This window comes from Rhinatrema bivittatum, chromosome 4, assembly GCF_901001135.1.
Source record: "Rhinatrema bivittatum chromosome 4, aRhiBiv1.1, whole genome shotgun sequence".
Classification (NCBI taxonomy): Eukaryota; Metazoa; Chordata; class Amphibia; order Gymnophiona; family Rhinatrematidae; genus Rhinatrema; species Rhinatrema bivittatum.
Window position 1 is genome coordinate 293,991,760 of NC_042618.1, and position 27,931 is coordinate 294,019,690.

A 27,931-nucleotide genomic window follows, 5' to 3' on the forward strand; every position below is an offset into this window, starting at 1 on the left:
TGATGTCTTCGAAACAGCAGCCCGCGCAGTCTCCGTGGGCATTGGTGCCCAGAGGATAGCGTAGCTCTGAGCCTCTGACCTCCATCCAGAGGTCCAGGAAAGGCTGGCCAACCTCCCCTGCACAGGTGAAAATCTCTTCGGGGATAAGGTCCAGGTTACGGTAGCGCAACTGAAGGATCATCAAGATACCCTTCAGCAGCTTTCCACCAGCGCCTCCGAAGGACCGTCCTTGGCTAAGAAATCCCCGGAAATCATTTTACAAACAGCGGAAATATCCATCAGCCTCCTGAGCTCATATGTCACACACTGGTTCTAGGGGCCGTTCTCGCCAGCAGCGAGCACCTAGTCCCCCGCCGGTGCAACAGCAAGCCCCAGCCACGGGCTTTTGAGTGGCGGCAAGGGAATGGAAGTCAGTTGACTGTACCCCAATGCCGGATCCCCCAGTAGGAGGCAGGCTTCTCGGCTTCACCCATCGCTGGGAAGAGATCACTTCGGACCAATGGGTCCTTTCTGTCATCCGTCAGGGATACCGTCTCAACTTCAGCCGGCTCCCAGGGACCTCTCCCCCATGTCCATTGTGGGGTTTGTCCGCCAAGCAGGTCATACTTCAAACAGAGCTCTCTGCCCTTCTAGAAGCAGACGCAGTAGAGCCGGTCCCTCGCTCCCAGCGGGGCCGAGGGTTCTATTTGAGGTATTTCCTCATTCTGAAAAGGATTGACAGCTTGTGCCCCTTCCTCGATCTCAGGGCGCTGAACAAGTTTCTTGCAAGAGAAAAGTTCAAGATGGTTTCTTTAGGCATGCTGATTCTCCCTTCCTCAGAGGAGGAGACTGGCTTTGCTCCCTTGATCTCAAGGAGGCATACGCTCACATAGCTATTTTCCCCAGTCACAGGAAGTACCTCCGCTTTGTGATGTGGATGGCTCATTACCAATACAGAGTGCTGCCCTTTAGGTTGGCTTCTGCCCCCCATGTTTTCACCAAATGCATGGTGGTGGTGGCAGCCTATCTCAGACATCGAACAGTACATGTCTACCGTTCCTTGACGACTAGCTGATAAGAACACCTCTCGGGTGGGGCCCTGAGTGCTCCGGCTTTGACAGTGCAGGCGCTACAGACTTCGGGGTTTGTTATCAATTTCCCCAAGTCTCATCTCTGCCCGTCTCCTCAGCTGGACTTTATAGGGGCCAGGCTGGACACAACATGGGAGAGAGGGTTCTTGCCCTCGCCTTGTTGGCCACCTATGTCCGCAGCAGCAGGCAGGTATCTGCTCGCTTCCTGCTCCGCTTGTTGGGTCACATGGCGGCCTCCATCCATGTTACCCCTCTCACTCGCCTGTGCATGTGTAGAGCTCATTGGACCTTGCGGTCGCAATGGCAACAGGCCTCCCAGGACCTCGAGACTCCTGTCACAGTCACGGATCCTCTGTAAGTGTCTCTGTCCTGGTGGGAAGACCTCCCCAACTTGGAGAAGGGACTCCCTTTCCAGACTGCTCTGCCTCAGATGGTCCTAACCACTGATGCTTCTCCTCAGGGCTGGGGAGCCCATGTGGATGGTTTCCACATGCAGGGTCTCTAGACCGCCTGCGAAGCCCACTGTTAGATAAACTTCCTGGATCTTCAGGCGATCTGTTACGCCTTGTGGGTGTTCAAGTACCGGTTGTCACACAAGGAAGTCCTTATCTGGACGGACAACCAGGTGGCGATGTGGTATATCAACAAGCAGGGTGGCACGGGTTCTTTCCTCTTCTGCTATGAGGCACTGCAAGTGTGGGCCTGGGTATTTTTCACAGGGGATGTCTCTGCAAGAGACATATCTGCCATGTCACCTCAGTATGCTGGCGGTCCGCTTGAGTCTATTCTTCCAGCACATGAGTGTTTTCTCAACCTGGAGGTAGCGGCCGAGCTGTTTCACCGATGGGGTACGCCAGATGTGGACGTCTTCGCCTCCCCACACAACCACAAGGTGAGCAGGTTCTGCTCCCTGGTGTTTGGGGGATGGACATCCAGCCTGCGATGCCTTCTCCATCCACTGGGGGAGAGGCCTGCTGTACGCATACCCCCCTCTGCCGCTCCTCTTGAGGACACTGCTGAAGCTTCAGCAGGAGAGGGAGAACATGATACACGTAGCACCTTCCTGGCCCCGACATGTGTGGTTTCCGCTTCTGCAGGACCTGTTGGTGCTGGCACCCATCTGGCTGGGGACAGGAGGCGATGACATCTCGCAGAATAAGGGTGCCCTGCACCATCTGAACCTCAGGGCGTTGGCCCTAAGGGTTTGGATGTTGAGCGCGTAGTCCTCCAGCCCTTGGCACACTCAGACTGCGCGTCCCAGTTCTGGTGGCTTCTCGGAAACCTTCCAACAGGATGTCCTACAGCTTGAAGTGGAAAAGATTTTCCACCTGGTGTGCGGGACATTGTCTAGATGCTCGGTCAGGGTTCACCGTAGCGCTGTCAGTGCATGCCATCGAGGTGTCACTGGCACACCCTTTTCGGTGCAACTGTTAGTAGGCCGCTTCATGCGGAGCCTCCTACAATTGAAGCCCCCCTCTCCGGCCTCCTTTTGCATCCTGGGACCTCAACATTGTCCTGGCACTGCTCATGCGCTCTCCTGTTGAGCCGCTACATTCCTGCAATCTGAAGTTCCTCACCTGGACAGTGAGGCAAGGTGTACCTCAAGGTTCCTCACTATCATCTACCCTTTTCAATATATACCTCCTTCCCCTCTGCCACCTTCTATCCAAACTCGGTCTTCCGCACTTCATCTATGCGGACGACGTCCAGATCCTCATACCTATAACACACCCTACCCAGCGCCATGAAAACCTGAGAATCTGCCCTCACCGCCATCAATACCCTGCTATCAAACAACTACCTTACACTCAACACCTCAAAAACAGAACTCCTCCTCATCTCGCCTCTTCACAACAACATCAACATACTCCCACCCAATACCCTACCCCCCCCCCCCCCCCCCACCTTCTCCCAAAACGTCCATAGCCTAGGAGTCACATTGGACAACCACTTCAACTTTAAAAAGTTCATAAATGCCACGCTAAAAGACGGTTTCTTTAAGCTACACACACTCAAAAAACTGAAACCTCTCCTACATCTTAACTATTTCCGCACAGTTCTCCAAACCATCATCCTATCCAAACTTGACTACTGTAACGTCTTCCTCCTTGGCCTTCCAAAGAATGCCATCCAACCCCTGCAAATGCTCCAGAATGCCGCTGCCCGCATCCTTACCAATACCCACCGACATGATCACATCACCCCCGTCCTCAAACACCTGCATTGGCTGCCTATCCCATCTCGTATAATATTCAAATCTCTCACCATCATTCACAAATCCCTCCACAACCAAGACATGCATTGGTTCAATGAGCACCTCCGTTTCCGCACCACTGACAGACCAACCAGAAAGCAATACCTTGCAACGCTGCACACTCCCTCACCCAAGCTCACTAAACTAGTGACCACCAGAGAACGTGCCCTCTCCCTTGCAGGACCTTCTCTCTGGAACAACATGCCTCTCTGTCTCCGCCAGGATCCATGTCCAAGAAAATTCAAACAGAATCTCAAGGCATGGCTTTTTAAACAAGCATTCTCCTGAACCTTGTAACCAACCCTCCCACCTCCTCAGTGTTTGCATCCCCCCTTCCGCTGTAGACCTACCTCTGCCAATGTATTAGCCTAGAACGCTTTCCTCCTGTTATTCTTCTCCCCCCCCTTTAACTCTTCCCCCCCTCCCCGAATTCCCCCCTCACCATGCCAAATTTCCATCCTCCTTTCGCCCACCAAATCCTTCCTGCATCTGCATCTGCCGCTATTCCATAAGCTTCTAGAAACTTTGACAAACGTTTTCCATGCCGGGCTCCATTGGATGATGTCACCCACATGAGGACTAGCATCTTGCTGTCCTAGGAGAACACCTGTTAAAGGTAAGCAACTGTGCTTTACTCCCATAGATAATGGGAGAATAGCTATAGTAATTCTGGCTCCAAATGAGCTGGGATTTCCTTGATGCAGCTCTGGAGGTACAGGTGGAGAAGGACTTGCTTATTCCTGCAGAAGAGGCCTCAGGTGCTAGTTCAGTGGTGGCCAACTCTGGTCCTCGAGAACCACAAACAGGCTTGGTTTTCAGGACATCCATAATATGCATGATATAGACTTGCATACAACGGAGGCAGTGCATGTAAATCTACCTCATTGTGGATGTTCTGAAAGCCTGTCCTGTTTGTGGCTCTCGAAGACCAGAGTTGGCCACGCCTGTGATAGTTTCTCATGCTGCCCAGGGGAGAGTGGGTGGGTGAATAAAACCAAGAGTTTCAGCAAGCCAAGGAGCAGCATTGGTAACAGGGAGCCATGTCATGTTATCAAAGCAATGTGAAATCTATATTAGGACTATTATTAGAGATATCTTATCTATTCTATATCTATATATCTGTATCAGTATCAAATACACAGGACAAGTCTGTAACTGTTGTCACTTTTTCCATAGCTTTCTGATTGAAGCTTGTAAACATTTGGAAGAGCATGCAGAGACTGAAGGGCTTTTTCGGAAATCTGGATCCATTGTTCGCCTGAAAGCCTTAAAGGTAAAAGTGCAGGACAATTTGTGGCATACCTGGAGCATTTAAATTGGAAGTATATCGGACACATTTCCCCCAAGATTGTCCCCATGACCTAACAGAAGTTCATATGGCAGGACTTTGTTTTTGCTTGTTTTCGTGCGGGGGTATTGCCTTTTGTTTGGCTTATAACTGCCATTTATTTTTTTTTAAGTAAATTGTTGCTTTGTTTCTAAGTCTTAGGGTAAGGATACTCACAGCTAACTTGCCATACTTCTCTGCTGGTGCCAGGATATATTCTTGGATGAACCTCTGTCATATTAGTGGTGTTTATTCTCTGCATTGTTCATCCGAAGGCATGGACAGTCCTAGCAATTGCCTTCAATGGCCAAGCTTTTACTTTCCTTGCTTACCAGTATCTCCAGTCCTCCTCTCACCTCATGCCACTACCATTTTTCTTGCTTTACCTTAATCACTGCTACTCTCCCTTTCCCTCTCCACCTCATATTGTTGCTACCACTCCTCTAGTCCAGTGGTTCCCAAACCTGTTCTGGTGGGGACCCCCGGTCAATCAGGTTTTCAGGATATCTATAGTGAGTTGCATGAGATAAATTTTCATGCAATGGAAGTAGCACGTGTAAATCTCTCATACACAAATTCATTGAACATATCCTGTAAACCTGACTGGCTGGGGAAACCACTGCTCTATGAACCTCATGCTAACTGTTGCTCTTCCTCAAGTTCTTCCTCTTCCATTCACCTCCTACTTCTGTTTTCACTCTTAAGATGCCCCTCACCTCCAGCCATTGCTTGTCTGCTTCAACCCCTGTATCCTACTGCTATTGCTGCTTCATAAATTAGACACATCACCCATGGCTTTTTTCGTTGCTGCTAGTGAACCTCTGCTACCTGCACCTGCTAGCTCTTTTTTTATCCTGCTGGAGACTTCCATTGTGGAGCCAGAGTATAGTGTAGACTTCATAAATGACTCACCGTACTGATGAATCACTTTTACACAACAACAGGAAATGCAAACAAATTAAGATGATTGACAGTTAAAATAGAAAACAAGATTGGAAGATGTATCCATGGAAAACACAATTTCCTTTGATTTCTGACTAGGAACAGTAGAGATGTAAAGTTGGATGTGTGGGGGCAAGGCAGTGTTCTATTCTGTTGCAGTCTTTTTCTAAGCTATTCTTTGTAAAGTTTCCAGCATCCCACTGCCAGCTATCCCAGTTTTAAAGTTGCTGTTTTAGCCCTTAATTAAAGAAAGAGGAGTACTCTGACGAGTTATGTAGGTTCTTGGGGACCACTTTGGAGGAATAAAGTATTTCCCAATAAAGAAGATATTTGAAGCTCAGTTGAAATCAAGACATTTGTCTTAATATGACTTTAGTAGTTGTAAAAGCCTGTCCAATACTTTGAAGTGTAGGATGCTCTTAAGAGAGATGTGTGGTAGTAGAGAGTGCAGGCTGAGCTCCCGTGTACTGTTGGTAATAGAGAGGGGATTGGTCCATTTTAAAGAGTGAGCAGGGGCAGAGCTAGAGAGTAGAGTAAGAGAGAGGAGTGGAGTTTGGTTTTCATATGTGGCAGGAGAGAGTGGGGCATAGCTGTAAAGTACAGGGGGAGAGAGGGACGGAGCTCAGTGTCTATACAGAGAGAGAAGAGGGGTGGAGCTGGAGAATGGGGCATAACTGGAGAGTTACAGGGAGGGAGGTGGTAGAGCAGTTTGCTTACCGGCGATGCAGTTGCAGGGCAACTATCCTCTTTATTATAGTTAACGAACTTATAAATGAAAGCCTGGAGAATTTTGGATAGAGGTGTTCATGGTACAGCTTATATATGGAGGGTAATCGTCATAAATTTTTCCTATCTGTTTTAAAATATTTTTTTAAATTCTTATTAAACAATCTTCCAAAATATGTTTTCTCTAAACATAAAGAATATCAAAACTGCAAGACAAGTGGAGTAAAACAGTAAATTGAAAATATTAAGACAAAATATAAGACAACTTAAGGTTAGACCTTAATGCAGTGTTTCCCAACCTTTTCAAACTCAAAGCACACCTACTTTAACAAAAATGTTATGTGGCATACCAACCTCCGCAGAATAGACGGTACAGCATGGAGATGATTCATGTGACCAAAAAAAGAGCTAAGGAAGCACTGAAAGCCCCACCAGTCTCTTTTCCAAATTTTAAAATGAAAGGAGAGAGTGGAGACACACACTAACCTGTCAAAATGGACCACTTCCCTCTAGAGTGCAGGAGACTAGAGAAGTGTATGGTGGTGCGAGCTGCTGGCTTGGTTAGTTGTCTTGGCTGCTGCATTTGGCTGCCAGAGCTCCTCCACTGCAGCTGTTCCCAGCATGCTCTCTCCGTCTCACTCAGACTGGGGATAAGACAGAGACTAGAAGGACTCAAATGAAGAAGCTCAGAAGGGGGAAGACTAAATACTGTGTACAATGTATGTATTGCACAAAGTGGAACCCAGCTACCATGCTCTGCATCTTGCCCCTTAATTACCACATTCTGGGGTTCTTGCTATATCTAGGAAGAAGAAACATGCATGATTATTCATGTTCTCTGAAAGGAGCTCCTACACAATTAAGAGCCATTGCTGGTGTCACTTGTAGCTACTGCTGAGAGCAGAGCTGTGCGCTGACCTAGATCTGAGAATAACAGTGGTGACTTATTTCCATTACACACCTGATCAGGTCTGAAGGTACAGTGATTGGGAAACAGCGCTTTCTCACAGGACAAGCAGGATGGTTGTCCTCACAAATGGGTGACATCGAGGATGGAGCCCACCACGGAAAACTTCTGTCAAAGTTTAAACAGAACTTTGACTGGCCCCTACTGGGCATGCCCAGCAAGGCACTGACCCTGCAGCCAGCAGGGGTCTCCCTTCAGTCTTCTTTTTTCCGCGCAGCAGTTGCCACGCGGTGAAAGGAGCTCCCTTACCACGTTCCTGACAGGAATTCGGTACTTTTCTTTCCGAAGAAAATTTGCCCCTCAGGGGTCTCCCTTCGACAAATTTTTGTCACCTTCGCGGAAACCGGTAAGTTTTTTGCCTTTTTCCTCGACTACCGTCGAATTTGGCCCTCGAGGCCTGTTGGCACTTACCGAGCCCGCGACTAAATTTGGCCTTAAGCCATGGCAACGGGGTTCCGTCGATGTCCGGATTGTACCCGGACTATGTCAATCACAGACCCCCATAGGGTTTGTGTTTTGTGTTTGGGTAGTGAGCATGATGTCCTGACTTGCACCAAATGTGCCCTAATGACACCTAAGGGTCGCAAGGCCAGGATGGAGAAGATGGGGCTCCTCTTCCATGCACCCACCCCAACGCCATCGATAGCATCGACGTCATCGGAACCGGCACCGTCGAAATTGCACCACCATCGTCAACCCTCCGGTGACCGTCCACCATCGATGACTTCTCGGCCGTCGACTCCTGTCCCCTCCCCGGATGGGCGAGGAGACCGGAAGGACAAGCATCGCCATCGACGGCACAAGTCTCGGCCTGTCGAGGATCCACAGTCATCGACCTCTGAACAGGCCGAACCACCGACTAAGAGGCCTCGATCAGACTTGGCACCGTCCACGTCTCGTTCGCAGGCATCAAGGAAACCCTCACCCTCTCGGGGTGTGAGAGCCGTGATCCCACCGGTTACGGTGGTCCCTCCGGCTCTGCCTCAGCCTCCTTCTCCCGTCGAGCCGGGTATTGTTACCCCTGGTCTCCGGGCTGAACTGGACCGGCTGGTCCAGGAGGCCATCGAGAAAGCGATGCAAAGATTCCAACCTCCATTGGCACCGTCTCCGGCACCGATTCCGGCACCGCCACCGGCATCGACCCCGGCACCGACTCCGCCACCGAGGAAGGAACCGACCACCGAACCTTTGGTGGAAGCGCTGGCACCGCTACTACAACGTATGGAGGCACTTGTACATGCCCTTCCATCGATGATTCCAGTAGCACCGACAGCGCCATCGTCTCCGACTGGATTTTCATCGGCGGGAGAAACACCGTTCCTGATTTCCCCCTTCCGGGGTGGTCCCATCGGTGCCTTCTCGTATATCTCCACCGATTTATCCTTTGGCTCCATCGGTTCCAAGACAGGCACCGACTCCATCGGCAGCACCGAAATCCTCGATGCCGTTCCCAGTACCGATTGTACCACCGGTTCCTCCAAGGTTTCCTTCGATGCCTTCGGATCCTCAACCAGGTCCATCGGGGCTTCAGCCCCCAAGTGATCCCTATGATACCTGGGGTGATGATACATCTTCTGACACAGATTTACCATCACCGCCTTCTCCTACAGAGAGTAGAAAAAGATCTCCTCCAGAGGATCTCTCCTTTATTAATTTTGTAAAGGAGATGTCCGAAATTGTACCTTTTCAGCTGCAATCTGAGACCGATGACAGACACCAGATGATGGAACTGCTTCAATTTTTGGATGCTCCAAAAATCATCGCTTCCATCCCCATTCACCAGGTGTTTCTCGATCTCTTAAAGAAAAACTGGGAATCTCCTTCATCTGTATCACCAGTTAACAAGAAGGCTGACTCCACATATCTCGTCCAGTCAGCCCCAGGCTTTCAAAAGCCTCAACTGGATCATCGCTCTGTTGTGGTTGAGTCCGCACAAAGAAAGGCCAAGCGTCTAAAGCCACACTCCTCCACTCCGCCGGTCAAGGACAATAAATTCCTGGACAGTGTGGGACGGAAAGTGTACCATGGAGCTATGCTGATTTCTCGCATAGCCTCATATCAACTCTACATGACGCAATATAACAGAGCCATCCTTAAACAGATGCAAGATTTTGCTGACACATTACCTGACCAATACCAGCCACAGCTTCAGACCCTTCTTAACAAAGGGTTTGAAGCAGGGAAGCACGAGATCAGAACGGCTTATGACATCTTTGATGCCTCCACAAAGGTTTCAGCTACTGCCATTTCGGCCAGACGTTGGGCTTGGTTAAAATCATCCAACCTTCACCCAGAGGTCCAGGATCGTTTAGCGGATTTACCCTGCTTAGGGGACAATTTGTTTGGAGAACAAATTCAGCAAATTGTAGCTGAATTAAAAGATCACCACGAGACGTTAAAACAACTTTCTTCTGTTCCGTCTGAGGTTTCCTCCAAACAACCACTTAAGAAGGACTCTAAGAAGTCGTTCTTTCGGCCACGCCGTTACTACCCTCCATCAGCCAGGCCTCGTCCAGCTCGATCCTCTACTAGGCCTCAGCCGCGTCAGCCTAGGAAACAAAGGCCTACTGTAGCCCCTCCTCCTGGGCCTGCGGCTGGCCTTTGACTCCCCTGTAGGGAACAATGCCAAACCCCTCTTCCAGACATTCCTGTAGGAGGTCGACTGTACCATTTTCTACAACCTTGGTTGCAGATCACCTCAGATCAGTGGGTGCTAACAATTATCGCACAGGGTTACCACCTCAACTTCATAACTCTTCCGGCAGACTCCCCGCCTCTTCAAGCGTGGAGTCTATCCACCCATTTGGCTCAATTACAACAGGAAGTATCTCTTCTTCTGCAATCAAATGCTATAGAACCCGTTCCTCCCTCTCAACGAGGCAAGGGATTCTATTCCAGATACTTCCTAATACCAAAGAAATCAGGGGGACTACGTCCCATTTTGGACCTTCGAGCCCTCAACAAATACCTTCAAAAAGAGAAGTTCAAAATGGTAACCCTAGGCGCGCTGCTCCCTCTGCTACAAAGAGGGGATTGGCTGTGCTCTCTCGACCTCAAGGACGCTTATACCCACATTGCGATCACACAATCTCATCGCAAATATCTGCGGTTTCTAGTAGGCCACGACCATTATCAATACCGTGTCCTACCTTTCGGTCTGGCTTCTGCCCCACGAGTCTTTACCAAATGTCTCGTAGTGGTAGCAGCATTCCTAAGGAAGAAAGGTGTCCACGTCTACCCCTACCTGGACGATTGGCTAATCAGGGCCTCCACCCAACAGATAGCTCAATCCTCCCTAAAATTGACAATTCAAACACTCCTTTCCTTAGGGTTTCTTGTCAATTACGACAAATCTTGCTTAGTCCCATCTCAAACCTTATCCTTCATTGGGGCAGACTTGGACACCTTACAGGCAAAGGCTTACCTTCCTCTTCAGAGGGTCCACACCCTAATATCCCTGGCTCGCCAGCTCCAGTCTCAGAACACTGCCACGGCTCGCCAGTTCCTCATTCTCCTAGGACACATGGCATCCTCGGTTCAAGTCACTCCCATGACCCGACTAGCCATGAGAGTAACACAATGGACTCTACGACACCAATGGATTCAAGCTTTTCAGCCTCTGTCCTCCATAGTCACAGTCACACAAGCGCTGCGCCTATCCTTAACCTGGTGGACGACTCAGGTCAATCTCCTTCAGGGCTTACCTTTTCTTCCACCGGATCCGCAAGTAATCCTAACCACCGACGCTTCTCACATCGGTTGGGGAGCCCATGTGGACGACTTTCAAACCCAAGGGTTATGGTCCAAAGAGGAAGCCGAACACCAGATCAATTTCCTGGAACTTCGAGCAATCCGCTATGCGCTCCGAACTTTCAAAGATCATCTATTTCATCAGATAATCTTAATCCAGACGGACAACCAAGTGGCCATGTGGTACATAAACAAGCAGGGAGGCACAGGCTCCTTCCTTCTGTGTCAGGAAGCTGCGCAGATCTGGGCGGAAGCCCTCTCCCACTCCATGTACCTCAGGGCCACTTACCTGCCGGGAGTAGACAATGTATTGGCAGACCAGCTGAGCCGTGTCTTCCAACCACACGAGTGGTCACTCGATCCTCTAGTAGCGACCTCTCTGTTTCACAAGTGGGGTTCTCCCCGCATAGACCTCTTTGCGTCCCCTCAGAACCACAAAGTGGACGATTACTGCTCTCTCATTCGGAGCCAGCACTCTCGGCCGAGAGATGCATTCTCCCTCAAGTGGACAACCGGTCTGCTCTATGCATTCCCTCCACTCCCTCTTGTGTCAAAGACTCTCGTGAAGCTACGCCAGGACGGAGGAACCATGATCCTGATAGCACCTTACTGGCCACGCCAAGTATGGTTTCCAATACTCCAGGATCTCTCCATCCGCAGGCACGTTCCTCTGGGAAAGGACCCGCATCTGCTCACTCAAAACGACGGATGCCTCCTCCATCCCAACCTCCAAGCCTTGTCCCTGACGGCATGGATGTTGAAAGGTTAATCCTTCAACCATTTAACCTTTCAGATTCCGTTTCTCGGGTCCTGATAGCTTCACGAAAGCCTTCCACAAGAAAGTCTTACTCATACAAATGGAAAAGGTACACATCATGGTGCACTTCTCAGTCCCTTGATCCCCTTTCCTGTCCAATCTCCAAATTCTTGGACTATTTATGGCATCTCTCTGAATCAGGTCTTAAAACCTCTTCTATCAGAATGCATGTCAGTGCGGTAGCCGCCTTCCATAAGGGTATTGGGGGTAATCCTATTTCAGTACAACCCCTAGTAACACGCTTTCTTAAGGGCTTACTCCATCTAAAGCCACCCTTGCGTCCTCCGGCCCCATCCTGGGACCTTAACCTGGTTCTTGGTCGTCTAATGAAACCTCCTTTCGAACCTCTGCATTCCTGTGACTTGAAATATCTCACTTGGAAAGTGTTATTCCTTTTGGCTGTTACTTCAGCTCGCAGGGTTAGTGAATTGCAGGCCCTAGTTACCTATCCGCCTTACACTAAGCTCCTGCAGGACCGGGCGGTACTCCGCACTCACCCTAAATTTTTACCTAAGGTAGTTTCGGAGTTTCATATCAATCAATCTATCGTACTACCTATCTTTTTTCCCAGGCCCCACTCCAACTCTGGAGAGCAGACCCTGCATACCCTAGACTGTAAACGGGCTCTAGCTTTTTACCTAGACCGTACAGTTTCTCACAGGAAGAGCACTCAATTATTCGTCTCTTTCCATCCTAACAAGTTAGGACAACCTGTGGGTAAGCAGGCTCTTTCCTCCTGGTTGGCGGACTGCATTTCTTTTTGCTATGAGCAAGCTGGCATTCCTTTTCAAGACCGTGTTAAAGCACACTCTGTGAGGGCCATGGCGACGTCAGTGGCACACCTTCGATCGGTGCCGCTTCCTAACATCTGCAAAGCTGCAACCTGGAGTTCTCTCCATACCTTTGCAGCCCACTATTGTTTGGACAAGGCTGGAAGACAGGACTCCATCTTCGGCCAGTCTGTCTTGCGTAACCTTTTTCCAACCTGATGTACCAACACCCTTCCACCTACCCGGTAGGGTGCGGATGCCCTTTCCCAAATTTCTCCTCAGTTGTTGTGCCTGCTGCACACCGTTGGGTACATTTGGTGCAAGTCGGGACATCCTCAGCTCGGTACTCACCCATTTGTGAGGACAACCATCCTGCTTGTCCTGTGAGAAAGCAAATGTTGCTTACCTGATGTAACAGGTGTTCTCACAGGACAGCAGGATGTTAGTCCTCACGAAACCCGCCCGCCTCCCCGCGGTGTTGGGTTCGTTTTATTTTTCCTTTCTAGGCACTGCCTGTAGCTTGATAATCAGACTGAAGGGAGACCCCTGCTGGCTGCAGGGTCAGTGCCTTGCTGGGCATGCCCAGTAGGGGCCAGTCAAAGTTCTGTTTAAACTTTGACAGAAGTTTTCCGTGGTGGGCTCCATCCTCGATGTCACCCATTTGTGAGGACTAACATCCTGCTGTCCTGTGAGAACACCTGTTACATCAGGTAAGCAACATTTGCTTTACTGTGAGAGCCAAGGCATACAGTGCTGAGAGTTTGTGAGCCCCCTTGAGCTGGACTGTGTTTTAATACAATTTGGGGTAATTTTTAATGAATATGATAGTTGTGTACATAAAATCAGCACACATATGTAACTAGCTTCGGTGCATGGTAAGTGAATTTTCTGTTGCTGCCTGGAAAAGTGTGCAGACACAAAGAGGGTGTTCCGGAATGAGGGGTTTGGAAGTATGCACACAAAATTTCTGTATTTTTTAAATGGCGTACGTGCTTACATTAACATGTGTATGCTTTTACAACTGCTAATCAAGTCAACTATTAATCTGACTTTTTTGTCTGCAGTTTTTAAGTGGAGGGTATGGGTGAACTGATGTAGGTCTCGACAAACTGGTGCTTGGAAGTATGTACAAAAGTTTTTCCATAAGCAAGATACATGCCTATATCAGCCAATTTGACAAAATACCTGTCTCCATGCCAGGGCCAGATTTAAGATTATAGTTCCCATAGGCAGAGGACTTGGTGGTAGGGGGATTTTGCCCCTGGAAATCAAAGAGCAGCAGGGGGAGTCCCAGTTCTTGGGTGCTTTCAGAGTTTGGTGCCTTAGGCATGTGCTGTATTTGCCTATGCTTAAATCCGACTCTGTCGAACCAAACGTTAACATGCATGTTACCATTATTTAACGTGAAATGTATGCACTCACATAAAATTACTATATAAACTGGAGGTTTCCAACTTTTTTGGGTGTGGAAACTCATTTTCAACATCCAAACATTTGGGGGACCCCCATCCTGCTCACATTGGTCTCTCTCCCCTCTGCCAGTCCCTTCCCTCCCCATTACTTCCTCTCCCCACAAGTGTCTCTTCTGTCACCAGTCTTTCCCCAGCCTCTTTTCACAAGTGTCTCCCTCCAAACTCCTGCCCAGCTCCATCCTACTGTTTCAACCCCCATACCTTCCCCACTAGTCTTTCCCTCAGCCCAGCATATCCTCATTAGTCTTTCTTTCAGTTCATACCCCAAAGACTTTCTCTCCAGCCTCTCCTAACCAGTCTATTTTTCTCAGCTCTTCCTCATTACTTTGTACCCATGGACTTGCAAGCAAATTTTCAAATGGATAGACCCCATGGAATATCCCAGGCCTGGTGGAACCACAGGTATATTACCACCTACAGACTTTACATGTAGGGATTTCAAAATGATCTTGGATAGTTGTCTGTCATTTTGACCCCCTTCCTTGATCACTTGTAGCCACCTGTCTTGACCTTCGTTTTGATCCCTGCAATCATCTCTTCCTCCTGCCTTCTCCCCCTGTGATCCCCCTTAACCATTTCTCTCCCTCCTACCCTCCCCCATAGCCCTTTCCTAAATGTCTTCTTTCCTGCCCTGCTTGCCCTCACCTTTGGCACCTTTCTGAGTATCCTTATTCTTGCCACTTCTCCTCTGTAAACCCTTCCCTGATCTTCTTCCTTCTAGCCTTCCCACAAGAACTCTTCCCAAGTGCTTTCTCTCCTGCCATCTCCCACTTGTGGCACTTCTCCAGTTCTATTCCTCATGAAATAACACGTGCACACATACAATATACTCATAGATACACACACACACATGCATACATCAGTATGAAATACACACAAACATTTGTACAAAAACTCTGACACACAAACCCATACAAATATGCACAGGTAAACACACACACAGACACTAACACAAATAAATACACAATCAATAAAACTCAAACAGACACACAAAACACATACAAATACATACACAAATACTCAAACAGAAACACAAACCAAGAAGTCTTTCTCATACAACTAGCTGAGGAACCCACTGGAGAAGAAAGAATTCTTCTCCAAAAAAAATACACCACCTCATCTTTGATTCAAGAGCTCTTTTTTCCTATGTTTCAACTCTCACCAAACCCCCGGCGCCTACCATCCCAGAAGAACAAGCTCTCAACAAAGCGAACGAACTAGCAAACTTCTTTGACAATAAAATCACCTCACTCCTAGCCCCCCTCAAGGGACCACATCCACACCCAAACTACTTAATCAACCACAGCTCACAATCATCGCACTCAACCGTTCAACAATCCTCGCACTCAACCGTCCAACAATCATCTCACGCAACAGATCAACAATCATCGCACTCCACCACCCAACAACACAACACAACCCCAGCAGTGCTCGACTCCTTTGAGCCCACAACTACATTAGAAATTGAGAACATCCTTAAGAAGATAAAACCATCCTCTCATCCTTCAGACCACATCCCCTCAAACATGCTGAGTCTGATCACTAACACCATAACTAAACCTTTAGCAGACATCATTAACTGCTCACTCTCCCAAGGCCAGGTTCCTAACCAACTAAAGTTGGCCATGCTGAAACCACTCCTTAAAAAGCCCAACCTTCCCACTTCAGACCCAGCTAACTTCAGACCTATAGCAAACCTCCCTATGATAGCAAAAATCATGGAGAAAGTTGTTAACAAACAACTTACAGAATATCTGGACGAAAACAACATCCTCACCACAAACCAATTTGGTTTTCGTAAGACCAGGAATACTGAATCACTATTAACCTCCCTATCAGACACAATTATCTTCAACCTAGAAAAAGGCCAACCTTGCCTCCTCGCACTATTGGATCTCTCCTCTGCGTTTGACACCGTAAACCACCCATGCCTCCTGCAGCGCCTAGCTGACATCGGCGTCATAGGAGCAGCCTTCAACTGGTTCAAATCGTTTCTGGAGAACAGAACTTACAAGGTCAAGATAAATAACAAAGAGTCTCACGCCATTGAATCCAAGAGAGGGGTACCACAAGGGTCATCCCTATCTCCGACACTTTTCAATATATATCTTCTCCCGCTCTGTCACTTACTCACCAACCTCAAGCTAACACACTTCCTATATGCGGATGACATACAAATCCTCATCCCTATAGAAGACTCACTACACAAAGCCATGTCATACTGGAATAAATGCCTTTCATCCATCAACAACCTACTCGCCAGCCTCAACCTAGTCTTAAACACAAACAAAACCGAAATCCTCTTTATAGCTCCGGAAAATTATGTTCCACCCACACCTACTATAGCTAATCAACGTCCGGACACCAGCGTGCACCCCACCACGCAACAAGTAAAAGACCTGGGGGTCATTATAGACAGAAGTTTCAGCCTCAACAAATTCGTTAACAACACAACAAAAGAATGTTTCTTTAAACTACAAACCTTAAAGAAACTAAAGCCACTTCTCCAATACAGAGACTTCCGCTTGGTCCTTCAAGCCATCATATTACCGAAACTGGACTACTGCAACTCTCTCCTTCTAGGCCTACCAGCATGCACCACCAAACCACTTCAGATGGTCATGAATGCCTCAGCCAGAATTCTCTCAAATGCCAAAAAAAGAGACCATATTACCCCAATCCTGCATCATCTCCACTGGCTGCCGATTAAATACAGGATCCAATTCAAGTCCATAATGATGATACACAAGGCATTACATAACATCGCTCCACTCAACTTAACGTTTGATCTTCAGCTACACACCTCCTCGAAACCGACCAGAAGCGCGTATCAGAACAGACTTATCACCCAACCGGCGAAATCATCCCTGAGGAAACGCGCACTATCCACCGCGGGCCCATCACTTTGGAACTCACTACCTCCAGACCTCCGCATTGAACCCTGCCACACCACATTCAAAAAGAAACTCAAGACTTGGTTATTCAAACAAGCATTCCCTGAGAGCTAAGGACAGGAATAAAGTTATCATTCAGTTTTCACTCACCCCCTCGCCCATAGCATAAAACCTCCGTAGAATTCAATTCTGAATCTGTATTTACCCACACAATTATATCATGCATTTACTCACATATTACAACTATTATTTTTAACTGTTTATTTATTTATCTATTTTACAACTACTATTTTTAATTATTTATTTATCTATTTTAACTGTTCCTTGTTCCGTTAACTTGTTTTAGTAATCGTTTTCTACATTATAAATTTGTTATAACATGTTGCAATGTAAACCTTGTTCAATGTAAACCGCTAAATGAAGCGATAGTTTGAGTTCCTTGTAAACCGGGGTGATATGTATTCTATACAGGAACCTCCGGTCTAGAAATACTATAAATAAATAAATAAATAAATATGGACCTGGGCCTGAAACTGACAAATGGATATAGTGGACCTGGTGTTGACAGAGTCAGTATCACAGAGATTATGGCGGGGGACAAACTAGTGACTAGTGATCACCATACCATGTGGTTCAATATAACACTGGATCAGAACAGAATTGTTAGAACAAGAGTCCTAGAGTTCAGAAGGGCTGACTTCAAGAAAATGAATAATTATGTTAAGGAAATCTTAAGAGGAGCAGGGAATCTAAGAGCTACAAAGTATTTATGGACAACAATACAAAGGAGCAATGAAATGGCAACAAATCACTATCAGACATGTTAGCAAGGAGGAGAAAATGAAGTGACCATTAGGATTCAATAAAAAAAAAGGATGGCAGCTTTTGGCCAAACTTTTATTCTCAGGCACACTACCCCTGAGTGATCTGGAAGTCCATGTTCAAAAGCGTTTAGCTGGATAACTCAGAAGTTATCCGGCTAAATGAAGATTTGGGCACTTGTCTGGCTAAATTCTGGCCGGCTAATAAGTGGCTGGCTGGAATTTAGCCAGGTAGGTTAGGGGCATTCTGGAGGGATAACTGGGAAGTTGGTCAAATGAAGTTTGCCGGATAAATTCAGTGGTGCGGCGGCACTATTTAATATGATTCCAAGGTTAGTTGAATAAGTTAACCATCTGACTTTGGTATCCAGACAGTGACTGAATATAGACCACCTGGTTGATTCTTGGCAGCAAAGTCTAGAATTGGCAGTAGAGAAGATTGCTCCTTTAAAATACCAATTGACTTCTTTTGTGAAATTTGAACCATGATATTCAGTACAATTAACATGAGAAAAACATAGATTTATCGCTTATTTTGTTTTACAAATATATTCTATTTCAGATATGGAAGAATGCAAGACTGCTCTGCAGAAATATAAAGTTGCAGCTAAGGAACAGTATTTATCTAGTTCTCTTGATCCAGCTCAAAATAAATCTAAGTAGCTGTTTTCCATTTTTATAATTTTTTTAAAGCCATCCTCTGCAATTAATTTCATTAGTTTTATTTATGAGCATTTATATATCACCATTTCCAAGATAGGTCGTGGTGATTTACAACATATAAAATCATCATAAATAATACATATACCAATAAATCTTACCATAACAAAAAAAAAATAGCTCCCCCCATAACAACCCCCTACCTCACTACCATCCACTCCAATGTACTCTCCAATATCTCATTATATTATAAAACCCTGTACCTCAGCCAATTTACTAATACAGACTTTCACCTCTATTACTACTACTGTACTTTGCTATTGTAATCACATTCCCAGTCACCACATCAACCATTAAGAACTCTAAGATAAATAGTTAAAAAGGCTATTGTATGTACACTGTATCCAATAATCAGGTTTCAGTTTCCTTTTGGAAACAATGGTCCGTTTGTTGCCATAGCGCAAACCATTTCAAAGAACTGGAACCACTGCTGAGAAAATACAAATTGTTCCCTGCATGTAAACCACTCTAACATCTGGACTACATAAATATTCCCTTTGAATGACCATGTTCCAAAAAAGAGCATGCACTCTTCTTAAGCATTTTGCCAAGTACAGAGGGTACTCATCATTCACTGCTTTAATAAACCAAAATCTTAAGAACCAAGGGTCCATCAAGCCCAGCATCCTGTTTCCAACAGTGGCCAATCCAGGCCATAAGAACCTGGCAAGTACTCAAAAACCAAGTGTCTTCCATGTTACTGTTGCTAGTAATAGCAGTGGCTATTCTCTAAGTCAACTTAATTAATAGTAGGTAATGGACATCTCCTCCAAGAACTTATCCAAACCTTTTTTAAACACAGCTATACTAACTGCACTAACCACATCCTCTGGCAACAAATTCCAGAGTTTAATTGTGCATTGAGTGAAAAAGAACTTTCTCCGATTCATTTTAAATGTGCCACATGCTAACTTCATGGAGTGACCCCTAGTCTTTCTATTATCTGAAAGACTAAATAACCAATTCACATTTACCCGTTCTAGACCTCTCATGATTTTAAACACCTCTATCATATCCCCCCTCAGCCGTCTCTTCTCCAAGCTGAAAAGTCCTAACCTCTTTAGTCTTTCCTCATAGGGGAGCTGTTCCATTCCCCTTACCATTTTGGTCGCCCTTCTCTGTACCTTCTCCATCGCAATTATATCGTTTTTTGAGATGAGGTGACCAGAATTGTACGCAGTACTCAAGGTGTGGTCTCACCATGGAGCGATACAGAGGCATTATGACTTTCCATTTTAGTCACCATTCCCTTTCTAATAATTCCCAACATTCTGTTTGCTTTCTTGACTGCCGCAGCACACTGAACAGACAATTTCAATGTGTTATCCACTATGACGCCTAGATCTCTTTCTTGTGTTGTAGCACCTAATATGAAACCTAACATTGTGTAACTATAGCATGGGGTTTTTTTTCCCTATATGGATCACCTTGCACTTATCCACATTAAATTTCATTTGCCATTTTGATGCCCAATTTTCCAGTCTCACAAGGTCTTCCTGCAATTTATCACAATCTGCTTGTGATTTAACTACTCTGAACAATTTTGTATCATCTGCAAATTTGATTACCTCACTCGTCGTATTTTTCAAGATCATTTATAAATATATTGAAAAGTAAGGATCCCAATACAGATCCCTAAGGCACTCCACTGCCCACTCCTTTCCGCTGAGAAAATTGTCCATTTAATCCTACTCTGTGTTTCCTGTCTTTTAGCCAGTTTGTAATCCACGAAAGGACATCGCCACCAGTCCCATGACTTTTTTTATTTTTCCTAGAAGCCTCTCATGAGGAACTTTGTCAAACGCCTTCTGAAAATCCAAGTACACTACATCTACCTGTTCACCTTTATCCACATGTTTATTAACTCCTTCAAAAAAGTGAAGCAGATTTGTGAGGCAAGACTTGTCTTGGGTAAAGCACTCTGACTTTGTTCCATTAAACCATGTCTTTCTATATGTTCTGTGATTTTGATATTTAGAACACTTTCCACTATTTTTTCCTGGCACTGAAGTCAGACTAACTGGTCTGTAGTTTCCCGGATCGCCCCTGGAGCCCCTTTTTTTTTTTTTTTAAATATTGGGGTTACATTAGCTATCCTCCAGTTATCAGGTACGATGGATGATTTTAATGATAGGTTACACATTTTTACTAATAGGTCTGAAATTTCATTTTTTAGTTCCTTCGGAACTCTGGGGTGTATACCATCCGGTCCAGGTGATTTACTACTCTTCAGTTTTGTCAATCAGGCCTACCACATCTTCTAGGTTCACCGTGATTTGGTTCAGTCTATCTGAATCATTACCCATGAAAACCTTCTGCAGTACGGGTACCTCCCCAACAATCCTCTTCAGTAAACACTGAAGCAAAGAAATCATATAATCTTTCCGTGATGGCCTTATCTTCTCTAAGTGCCCCTTTAACCTCTCTATCATCTAATGGTCCAATGACTCCCTCACAGGCTTTCTGCTTTGGATATATTTAAAAAAGTTTTTTAAGGATATCTCTCTGAATGTTTGAATTGTTATGGTCCATTTTGAGAAACTAAGAAGCTCGGAGAAATTGCTGTTCAAATATGCCTCACACTAAAAGGAAGGCCAAATTAAGGCTTTCCTCAAATTTACCAAATGTTGATTCTGGGCAACGAAGTGTATCAGAATGGCTAGGATCTCCAGTTGTAAACCCCGATGGACTGACCGCGTTGGAGGAGGGAGTGGAGCGAATCCATACATCCATTGTCTTAGAAACATCATTGAGTTCTGGGGTACCGGAGACACCGCCCCCACCTGGTAGCAAAGGGAGGTCCCCTTTGGTTGTACCGGGAGGAAATGAGGAATTGAAAGATGTAAAATCCCTAGAGACTGAAATACAAATGGCACCAACCCTAGCCGAATCATTGGAAGAATCCGATATTGATATCTCTTTATCATCTCCAAAAAAGGAAAGTACTCCTTTTGGGAAATTAGTTGGAACTAGGGAACGGGATACTGTTAGATCAGTGATATTAAAGCCTCCTACCATTACTTTAGAAAATCTATGGAATTTTATAGCAAAGTTAGACGGTTCAATAGGAAAAATTATGGAAGAAGTTAAGGAAATAAAGAATTCCCTAAAGATCAACTTGGAGAAAGTAGAGGAACAACAAAAAGAAATTAAAGATTTAGCTAAGAGATGTGTGCAGATAGAGAAAATTCAACAACATCAAATTAAAACGGAATAAGAATTCCAAAGGAAATTGAGTTTTTGGAGAATAATATAAGGGCCTTAAATCTAAGGGTAGTAAATTTTCCCATCATAGATCAATTGGGACCAAGGGAACTGTTTAAAGAATACATTAAGCAAATTCTAAATATTCCAGAGGTTAACCATCCAGTTATCGTAAGGGCTTTTTATATAGGCATAAGGAAAAAAAGTTCCAACAAAATTAGATCAAATACAAAATTCTCAAGAACATCAGGAATCCATAAATATTTTTGATTTGTTGCAAACATCGCAAGGAAAGATAGAAATAAAAAATAGCGGCACATTGTTGCTACAGTTTGCCTTTATTACTAATAAGGATGTTATACTTAAATCTTTTTTTTGCAATAGATCAAAAACTTTTTTATGGACAAAAAATATGGGTCTTTCCAGATTTGGTAAGGGCTACTCAGCTCCGTAGAAAGAGTTTTCTACTACTTAGAAAAGGTAGTGGATAAAGGAGGTTTCTTTTTATTAAAATACCGCTGTAGATGTATCATCAAGAGCGAGGGGAAAAATTACTCATTCCTAGAGCCAGAACAACTTAGAAATTTTCTAGGGGGGAAAACAGCCGGTTAATATAGATTGATGGAAATCCCATAACATTTTCTGGTTAGGTTAAGATTTCAATTAGATTTTCGCTCATAAAATGTTTCACAGAGGATATCCTTAATTTTTCCTGTAGTTAGGAGGAACAAGAATTATTTTTACTGTATTTCAAAATGATACTATATATATTTCTTATTTAAATATTTCTTTCTTGTTCTGCTATTACTGTCTTGGTAATTATGACTGTATAAACTGAAAATTCATAAATAAAAAATTGAAAAAGAAAAAAAACAATTTTTACTGTGAGTTTTTGCCTCTACAGCCAACTTCTTTTCAAATTCTCTCGTAGCCTGTCTTATCAATGTCTTATATTTAACTTGCCAACGCTTATGCATTATTCTATTTTCTTCTGTTGGATCCTTTTTCCAATTTTTGAATGAAGATCTTTTGGCTAAAATAGTTTCTTTTACCTCCCCTTTTAACCATGCCGGTGATTGTTTTGCCTTCTTTCCACCTTTTTTAATGTGTGGAATACATCTGGACTGTGCTTGTAGGATGGTATTTTTTTAACAATGACCATGCCTCTTGCACACTTTTTACATTTGTAGCTACTCCTTTCAGTTTTTTCCTAACAATTTTTCTCATTTTATCAAAGTTTCCCTTTTGAAAGTTTAGCACGAGAGCCGTGGATTTTCTTACTGTCCCCCTTCCATCATTAATTCAAATTTGATCATATTATGATCACTATTGCCAAGTGGCCCCACCACCGTTATCTCTCACCTAATCCTGTGCTCCACTGAGAATTAGATCTAAAATTTCTCCCTCTCTTGTCGGTTCCTAAACCAATTGCTCTGTAAAAATGTGCAATCGGCAGTGCTCAATGCGATGCAAGGCGTTAACTGTGCCACTGGCCCCCATACCGGTACCCAAGCCTCCGCCATTGATGTTGGCACCCCTGCTAGATCATTTGAATGTCCTTCTGGGTGCTCTACCGATGCAGCCGGTGCCTGAGGGGCAGTTGATGCCCTGTCGGCCACTGATGCCCTCCACCGGAGTGATCCTGATCCTCAGGTCCTCCGATGAGGATGAGGCCACCGGGGCCGGGCATCCTCACCCACAGTTCCCTGAGCCGCTGCCAGGCCCCTTCGGCTTGCCACATCCAATGATCCCACCTGTGCTGCCGGTATCCCCACGTCCTCCAAAGACCTCAGTGCCCAGGGTTGATGTCCCTCATGACCCTCGCCCTTGGCGCCCTGGCCCATTTGAGGAAGAGGGTCCTTATGACCCTTGGGGTGATGACTCCATAGACTTGTCTTCAGAGTATTCCATTGACCCCCTCTCGGAGCCTTCGCCCCTGGAGGAGTGCACTGTTCACCGCCTGAGAACCTGTCGTTTGTGGGGTTTGTTAGGGCTATGGCTGAGGCCATTCCCTCTCAGCTCCTCACAGAGGAGGATGCATGTCACAAGATGCTGGAAGTACTCCAGTTCATTGATGCTCCTAAGGAGATTGTGGCAGTTCCAATCCACGATATTTTTAAAGAACTTTTCCTCTGTATGCAGGAACACCCCATCTCCATTACCCCAGTTAACAGAAAGGCCGATGCCACCTATTTGGTGCAACAGGCCCTGAGAAGAGGCAGCTCCCCCACCAGTCGGTGGGAGTGGAGTCAGTCTTAAAAAATGGCCCGTCGTTCTTGCACCCATGCCTCCGCTCCTCTTGGACATGAGCATAGGGAACTCGACGCCATAGGGAGGAAAGTTTTCCAAGGCGCCATGCCGGTCGCCCGCATTTCGGCTTACCAACTTTACATGACTCATTACAACCGCAATCTCTGGAACTGAGTCCAGGATTTTGCAGAGGACCTACCCCAGCAGCAGCAAGAAGTACTTGCAGCCATTGCCTCACTGGGTTTGGAAGCAGGGAAACACAAGGTGCGTTCCACCTCCGATGTTTTTGAGACTGCAGCCTGCTTAGCCACCGTGAGCATCGGCGCCAGAAGGATGGCATGGCGCAGGGCCTCGGACCTCCGGCCGGAGATCCAGGATAGGCTCGCAAATCTCCTCTGCACAGGCGAGAAACTTTTCGGGGACAATGTCTGGGATACGATGGCGCAGCTGAAGGACTATCATGATACCCTCCAGCAGCTATCCGCTAGTCCCTTAGAAGGGCCATCCTCAGCTAGGAAATTTTCCAGGCAAGGCTCTTGTATGCCCTTCTACCGGCAGAGGAAGTATTACCCTCCAGCCACTTGAACTTGCACACCCCGGATCAGTTCCAGGGGTCGCCCTGCCAGGAGCGACCCCCCCCCCCCCCCCTTGATGCTGACTGGTGCCCCAGCAAGCCCCGGCGACAGGTTTTTGAGAAGGGAGCTTAAGTCAGCTGGCAGCACCCTTGGCACCCGATCCCCCAGTCAGTGGCAGGCTCCTCAGCTTTGCCCAGCACTGGGAAGAGATCACGTCGGATCCTCTTCATCGTCCACCAGGGGTACCATCTGCGCTTCAACAGGATCCCAGAAACCTCTCTCCCATGTCCATCATGGGTTTCATTTGGTTGCTCTTCAAAACAAACTCTCCCCTCCTCGCAGCAGGAACAGTGGAACCGGTCCCATGCGAACAACAGGGCCAAGGGTTCTATTCGAGGTATTTCCTCATCCCGAAAAAGAATGGTGGTTTGCACCCCATTTCCAACCTCAGGGCACTGAACAAATTTCTCATAAGAGAAAAATCAAGATGGTCTCTCTGGGCATGCTGATTTCCCCCCCCCCCCCCCCCCCCCTCCTCCGAAGAGGAGGCTGGCTTTGCTCCCTCGATCTGAAGGAGGCGTACGCACACATTGCAATTGTCCCCAACCACAGGAAGTACCTCCGCTTCCTGGTGGGGAATGCACATTTTCAAAACAGTGCGCTACCCTTTGGACTGGCATCAGCCCCCTGTGTCTTCACCAAATTCTTGGCAGTAGTGGCTGCCTACCTCAACATTGCTCGGTCCATTGTTCTCATACCTGACAGCTAGCTGTCCAGGAGTGACTCCCACTCCGGAGCCGTGAAAACTCTGGCCCTGACGGTTCAGACCCTGCAGACGATGGTGTTCGTTATCAATTTCCCCAAGTCGCACCTCTGTCCACCCCTGCAGCTAGACTTCATAGGCGCCAGGTTGGAAGTGGCACAAGTGAAAAGCTTTACTGCCCAGGGACTGGGCGATTGCCTTCGCCTTGCTGGCTACCCTCATCTGCAACAGCAGAAGGGTGCCAGCCTGTCTCCTGCTCTTTCTACTAGGCCACATGGCGGCCTCCGTCCACATAAGTCACTTAGCCTGCCTCCGCATGAGAAACCCTCAGTGGGCCTTGGAGACCCAGCAGGCACCTCAGGATCTGGAGGCTCTGATCACAGTCACTGAACCTCTCAAGCTATCCCTGGCCTGGTGGGAAGCCCTCCCCAATTTAGAACACGGCCTTCCCTTTCAGCCCGTGCCGCCCCAAGTGACCCTCACCATCAATGCTTCTCCTCAGGGGTGGGGAGCCCACACGAACAGCCTACACACTCAAGGCCTTTGGACCACCTCGGAAGCACGTTGCCAGATAAACTTTCTAGAGCTTCGGGCAATACCTTGTGGGCATTCTGGGAGCAGTTGTTGTCGAAAGCAGTTCTGATCTGGACGGACAACCAGGTTGTGATGTGGTACATCAACGAACAGGGGGGCACAGGCTCATTCCTCCTCTGCCAAGAGGCAGTACAGGTTTGGAACTGGGCCCTCTCCCAGGGGATGTATTTACGGGCGACGTATCTACCAGGTCACCTCAATGTGCTCATGGACCGTCTCAGCCGGTCCTTCCATCCACATGAGGAGTCCCTCAACCCGACGGTAGCGGCCAGCCTCTTCTGCCACTGGGGTATGCCGGATGTGGACCTGTTCAGGTCCCCTCTCAATTACAAGATGAACAGATTCTGGTCCCTAGTACCGGGAATCAGATGTCCGGCCTGCGATGCCTTCTCCCTTCACTGGGGCCAAGGCCTCCTGTATGTGTATTCGCCTCTCCCGCTCCTCTCGAAGGTGCTGTTGAAGCTTCAGGGAGGTGGGGGGGGGGGGGGTGTATGATTCTTGTTGCTCCCTCCTGGCCTCGACAGGTTTGGTTCCCGCTCCTCCAGGACCTGTTGGTGCATGCGCTCATCCCTTTGGGACAGTGTCTGACCTCATATTGCAGATTCAGGGCACTCTGTGCCACCCAAACCTCCGGGTGTTAGTCCTCATGGCTTGGATGTTGAGCACATGATCCTCCAGCCATTACAGTTTTCAGACTGTGTTTCCCAGGTCCTGATCGAATCCCAGAAACCTTCGACTAGGAAGTCCTACACCTCAAATTGGAAACGCTTTTCCATCTGGTGCGGAGGGCATGGGTTGGACCCCTTCTCATGCCCTCTTCCCCCAGCTGCTGGACTACCTGTGGCACCTGTCTGAGTCTTGGCTTCAGACCAGTTCCATCAGAGTACAACTCAACGCTGTCGGCGCATACCACCCAGGTGTCGCTGGTACGCTCATTTCAGTCCAGGCCAGAGTTGGCCGTTTCATGCGGGGCCTTCTCCAACTGAAGCCCCCTCTTCGGCCTCTGACAGCGTCCTGGGTCCTCAATGTTGACTTGGCGAGACTGATGCAGCCTCCCTTTGAGCCCCTACAGTCCTGTGGTCTGAAGTTCCTCACCTGGAAAGTCATATTCCTGGTGGCGATCACTTCTGCTTGCAGGGGTCATTGAGCTTCAGGCCCTGGTTACATATGCACCATACACGAAGTTCTTCCACGTCCGTGTGGCCCTGCATACACATCCTAAATTCTTGCCCAAGGTGGTGATTGATTTCCACATCAATCAGTCAATTGTTCTACCCACCTTCTTTCCGAGGCCACATTCTCACCCAGGGGAACGTGCTCTCCATACCCTGGACTGTAAACAGGCGCTAGCCTTTTACCTAGACCTCACAGCGAGCCACAGATAGTCCACCCAGCTCTTCGTGTCATTTGACCCCCAACTCACTGGGTTCAGTGGTGGGTAAGCAAACCCTATTGACCTGGCTGGCAGATTGCATTGCCGCTTTCTACTTGCAGGCAGGCCCCCAGCTGGATGGCAGAGTGAAGGTTCACTCTGTGTGGGCCATGGCATTGTTGATGGCCCATATGCATACGGTCGCTATCGCTGAAATTTGCCGAGCTGCGACCTAGAATTCTCTCCACACGTTCGTAGCTCACTACAGTCCTGCGCAACCTGTTCCAGACTTGAACCCAACTCTCTTCACTTTTGCTCCTTGTGGGACCAGACCACCCCCCTGTTTTTCCTGCAGCGCAGCAGTTGTATTGTGCCCATTGGCACCTTGGTCGGCCGCTGTTGGTCTCTCTGGTTGAAAGGGGCAGTCTGGAGCTCTGTACTCACACACATGTGAGGACTATTATCCTGCTTGTCCTAGGAGAAAGCGCAGCTGCTTACTTGTAACAGGTGTTCTCCTAGGACAGCAGGAGGTTAGTCCTCAGGAATCCCGCCCGCCTCCCCATGATGTTAGGTTCACCTTCGGTTTGCTGTTTAATTTTTTCGCTCGTTTCTTTTGCTATGTTACAAGACTGAAAGGGGACCT

General features: G+C 47.1%; 1 protein-coding gene across 2 annotated transcripts in view; it reads left to right on the forward strand.

Moving 5' to 3' along the window:
• ARHGAP11A (Rho GTPase activating protein 11A) overlaps window positions 1–27,931 on the forward strand; it is a 237,228-nt gene that overhangs the window by 42,053 nt on the left and 167,244 nt on the right. For both annotated transcript variants that reach the window (XM_029600193.1, XM_029600194.1), the window contains exon 3: window positions 4,501–4,597. In XM_029600193.1, coding sequence (XP_029456053.1) covers window positions 4,501–4,597 — 97 coding nt within the window. The remainder of the gene's footprint in view (window positions 1–4,500; window positions 4,598–27,931) is intronic.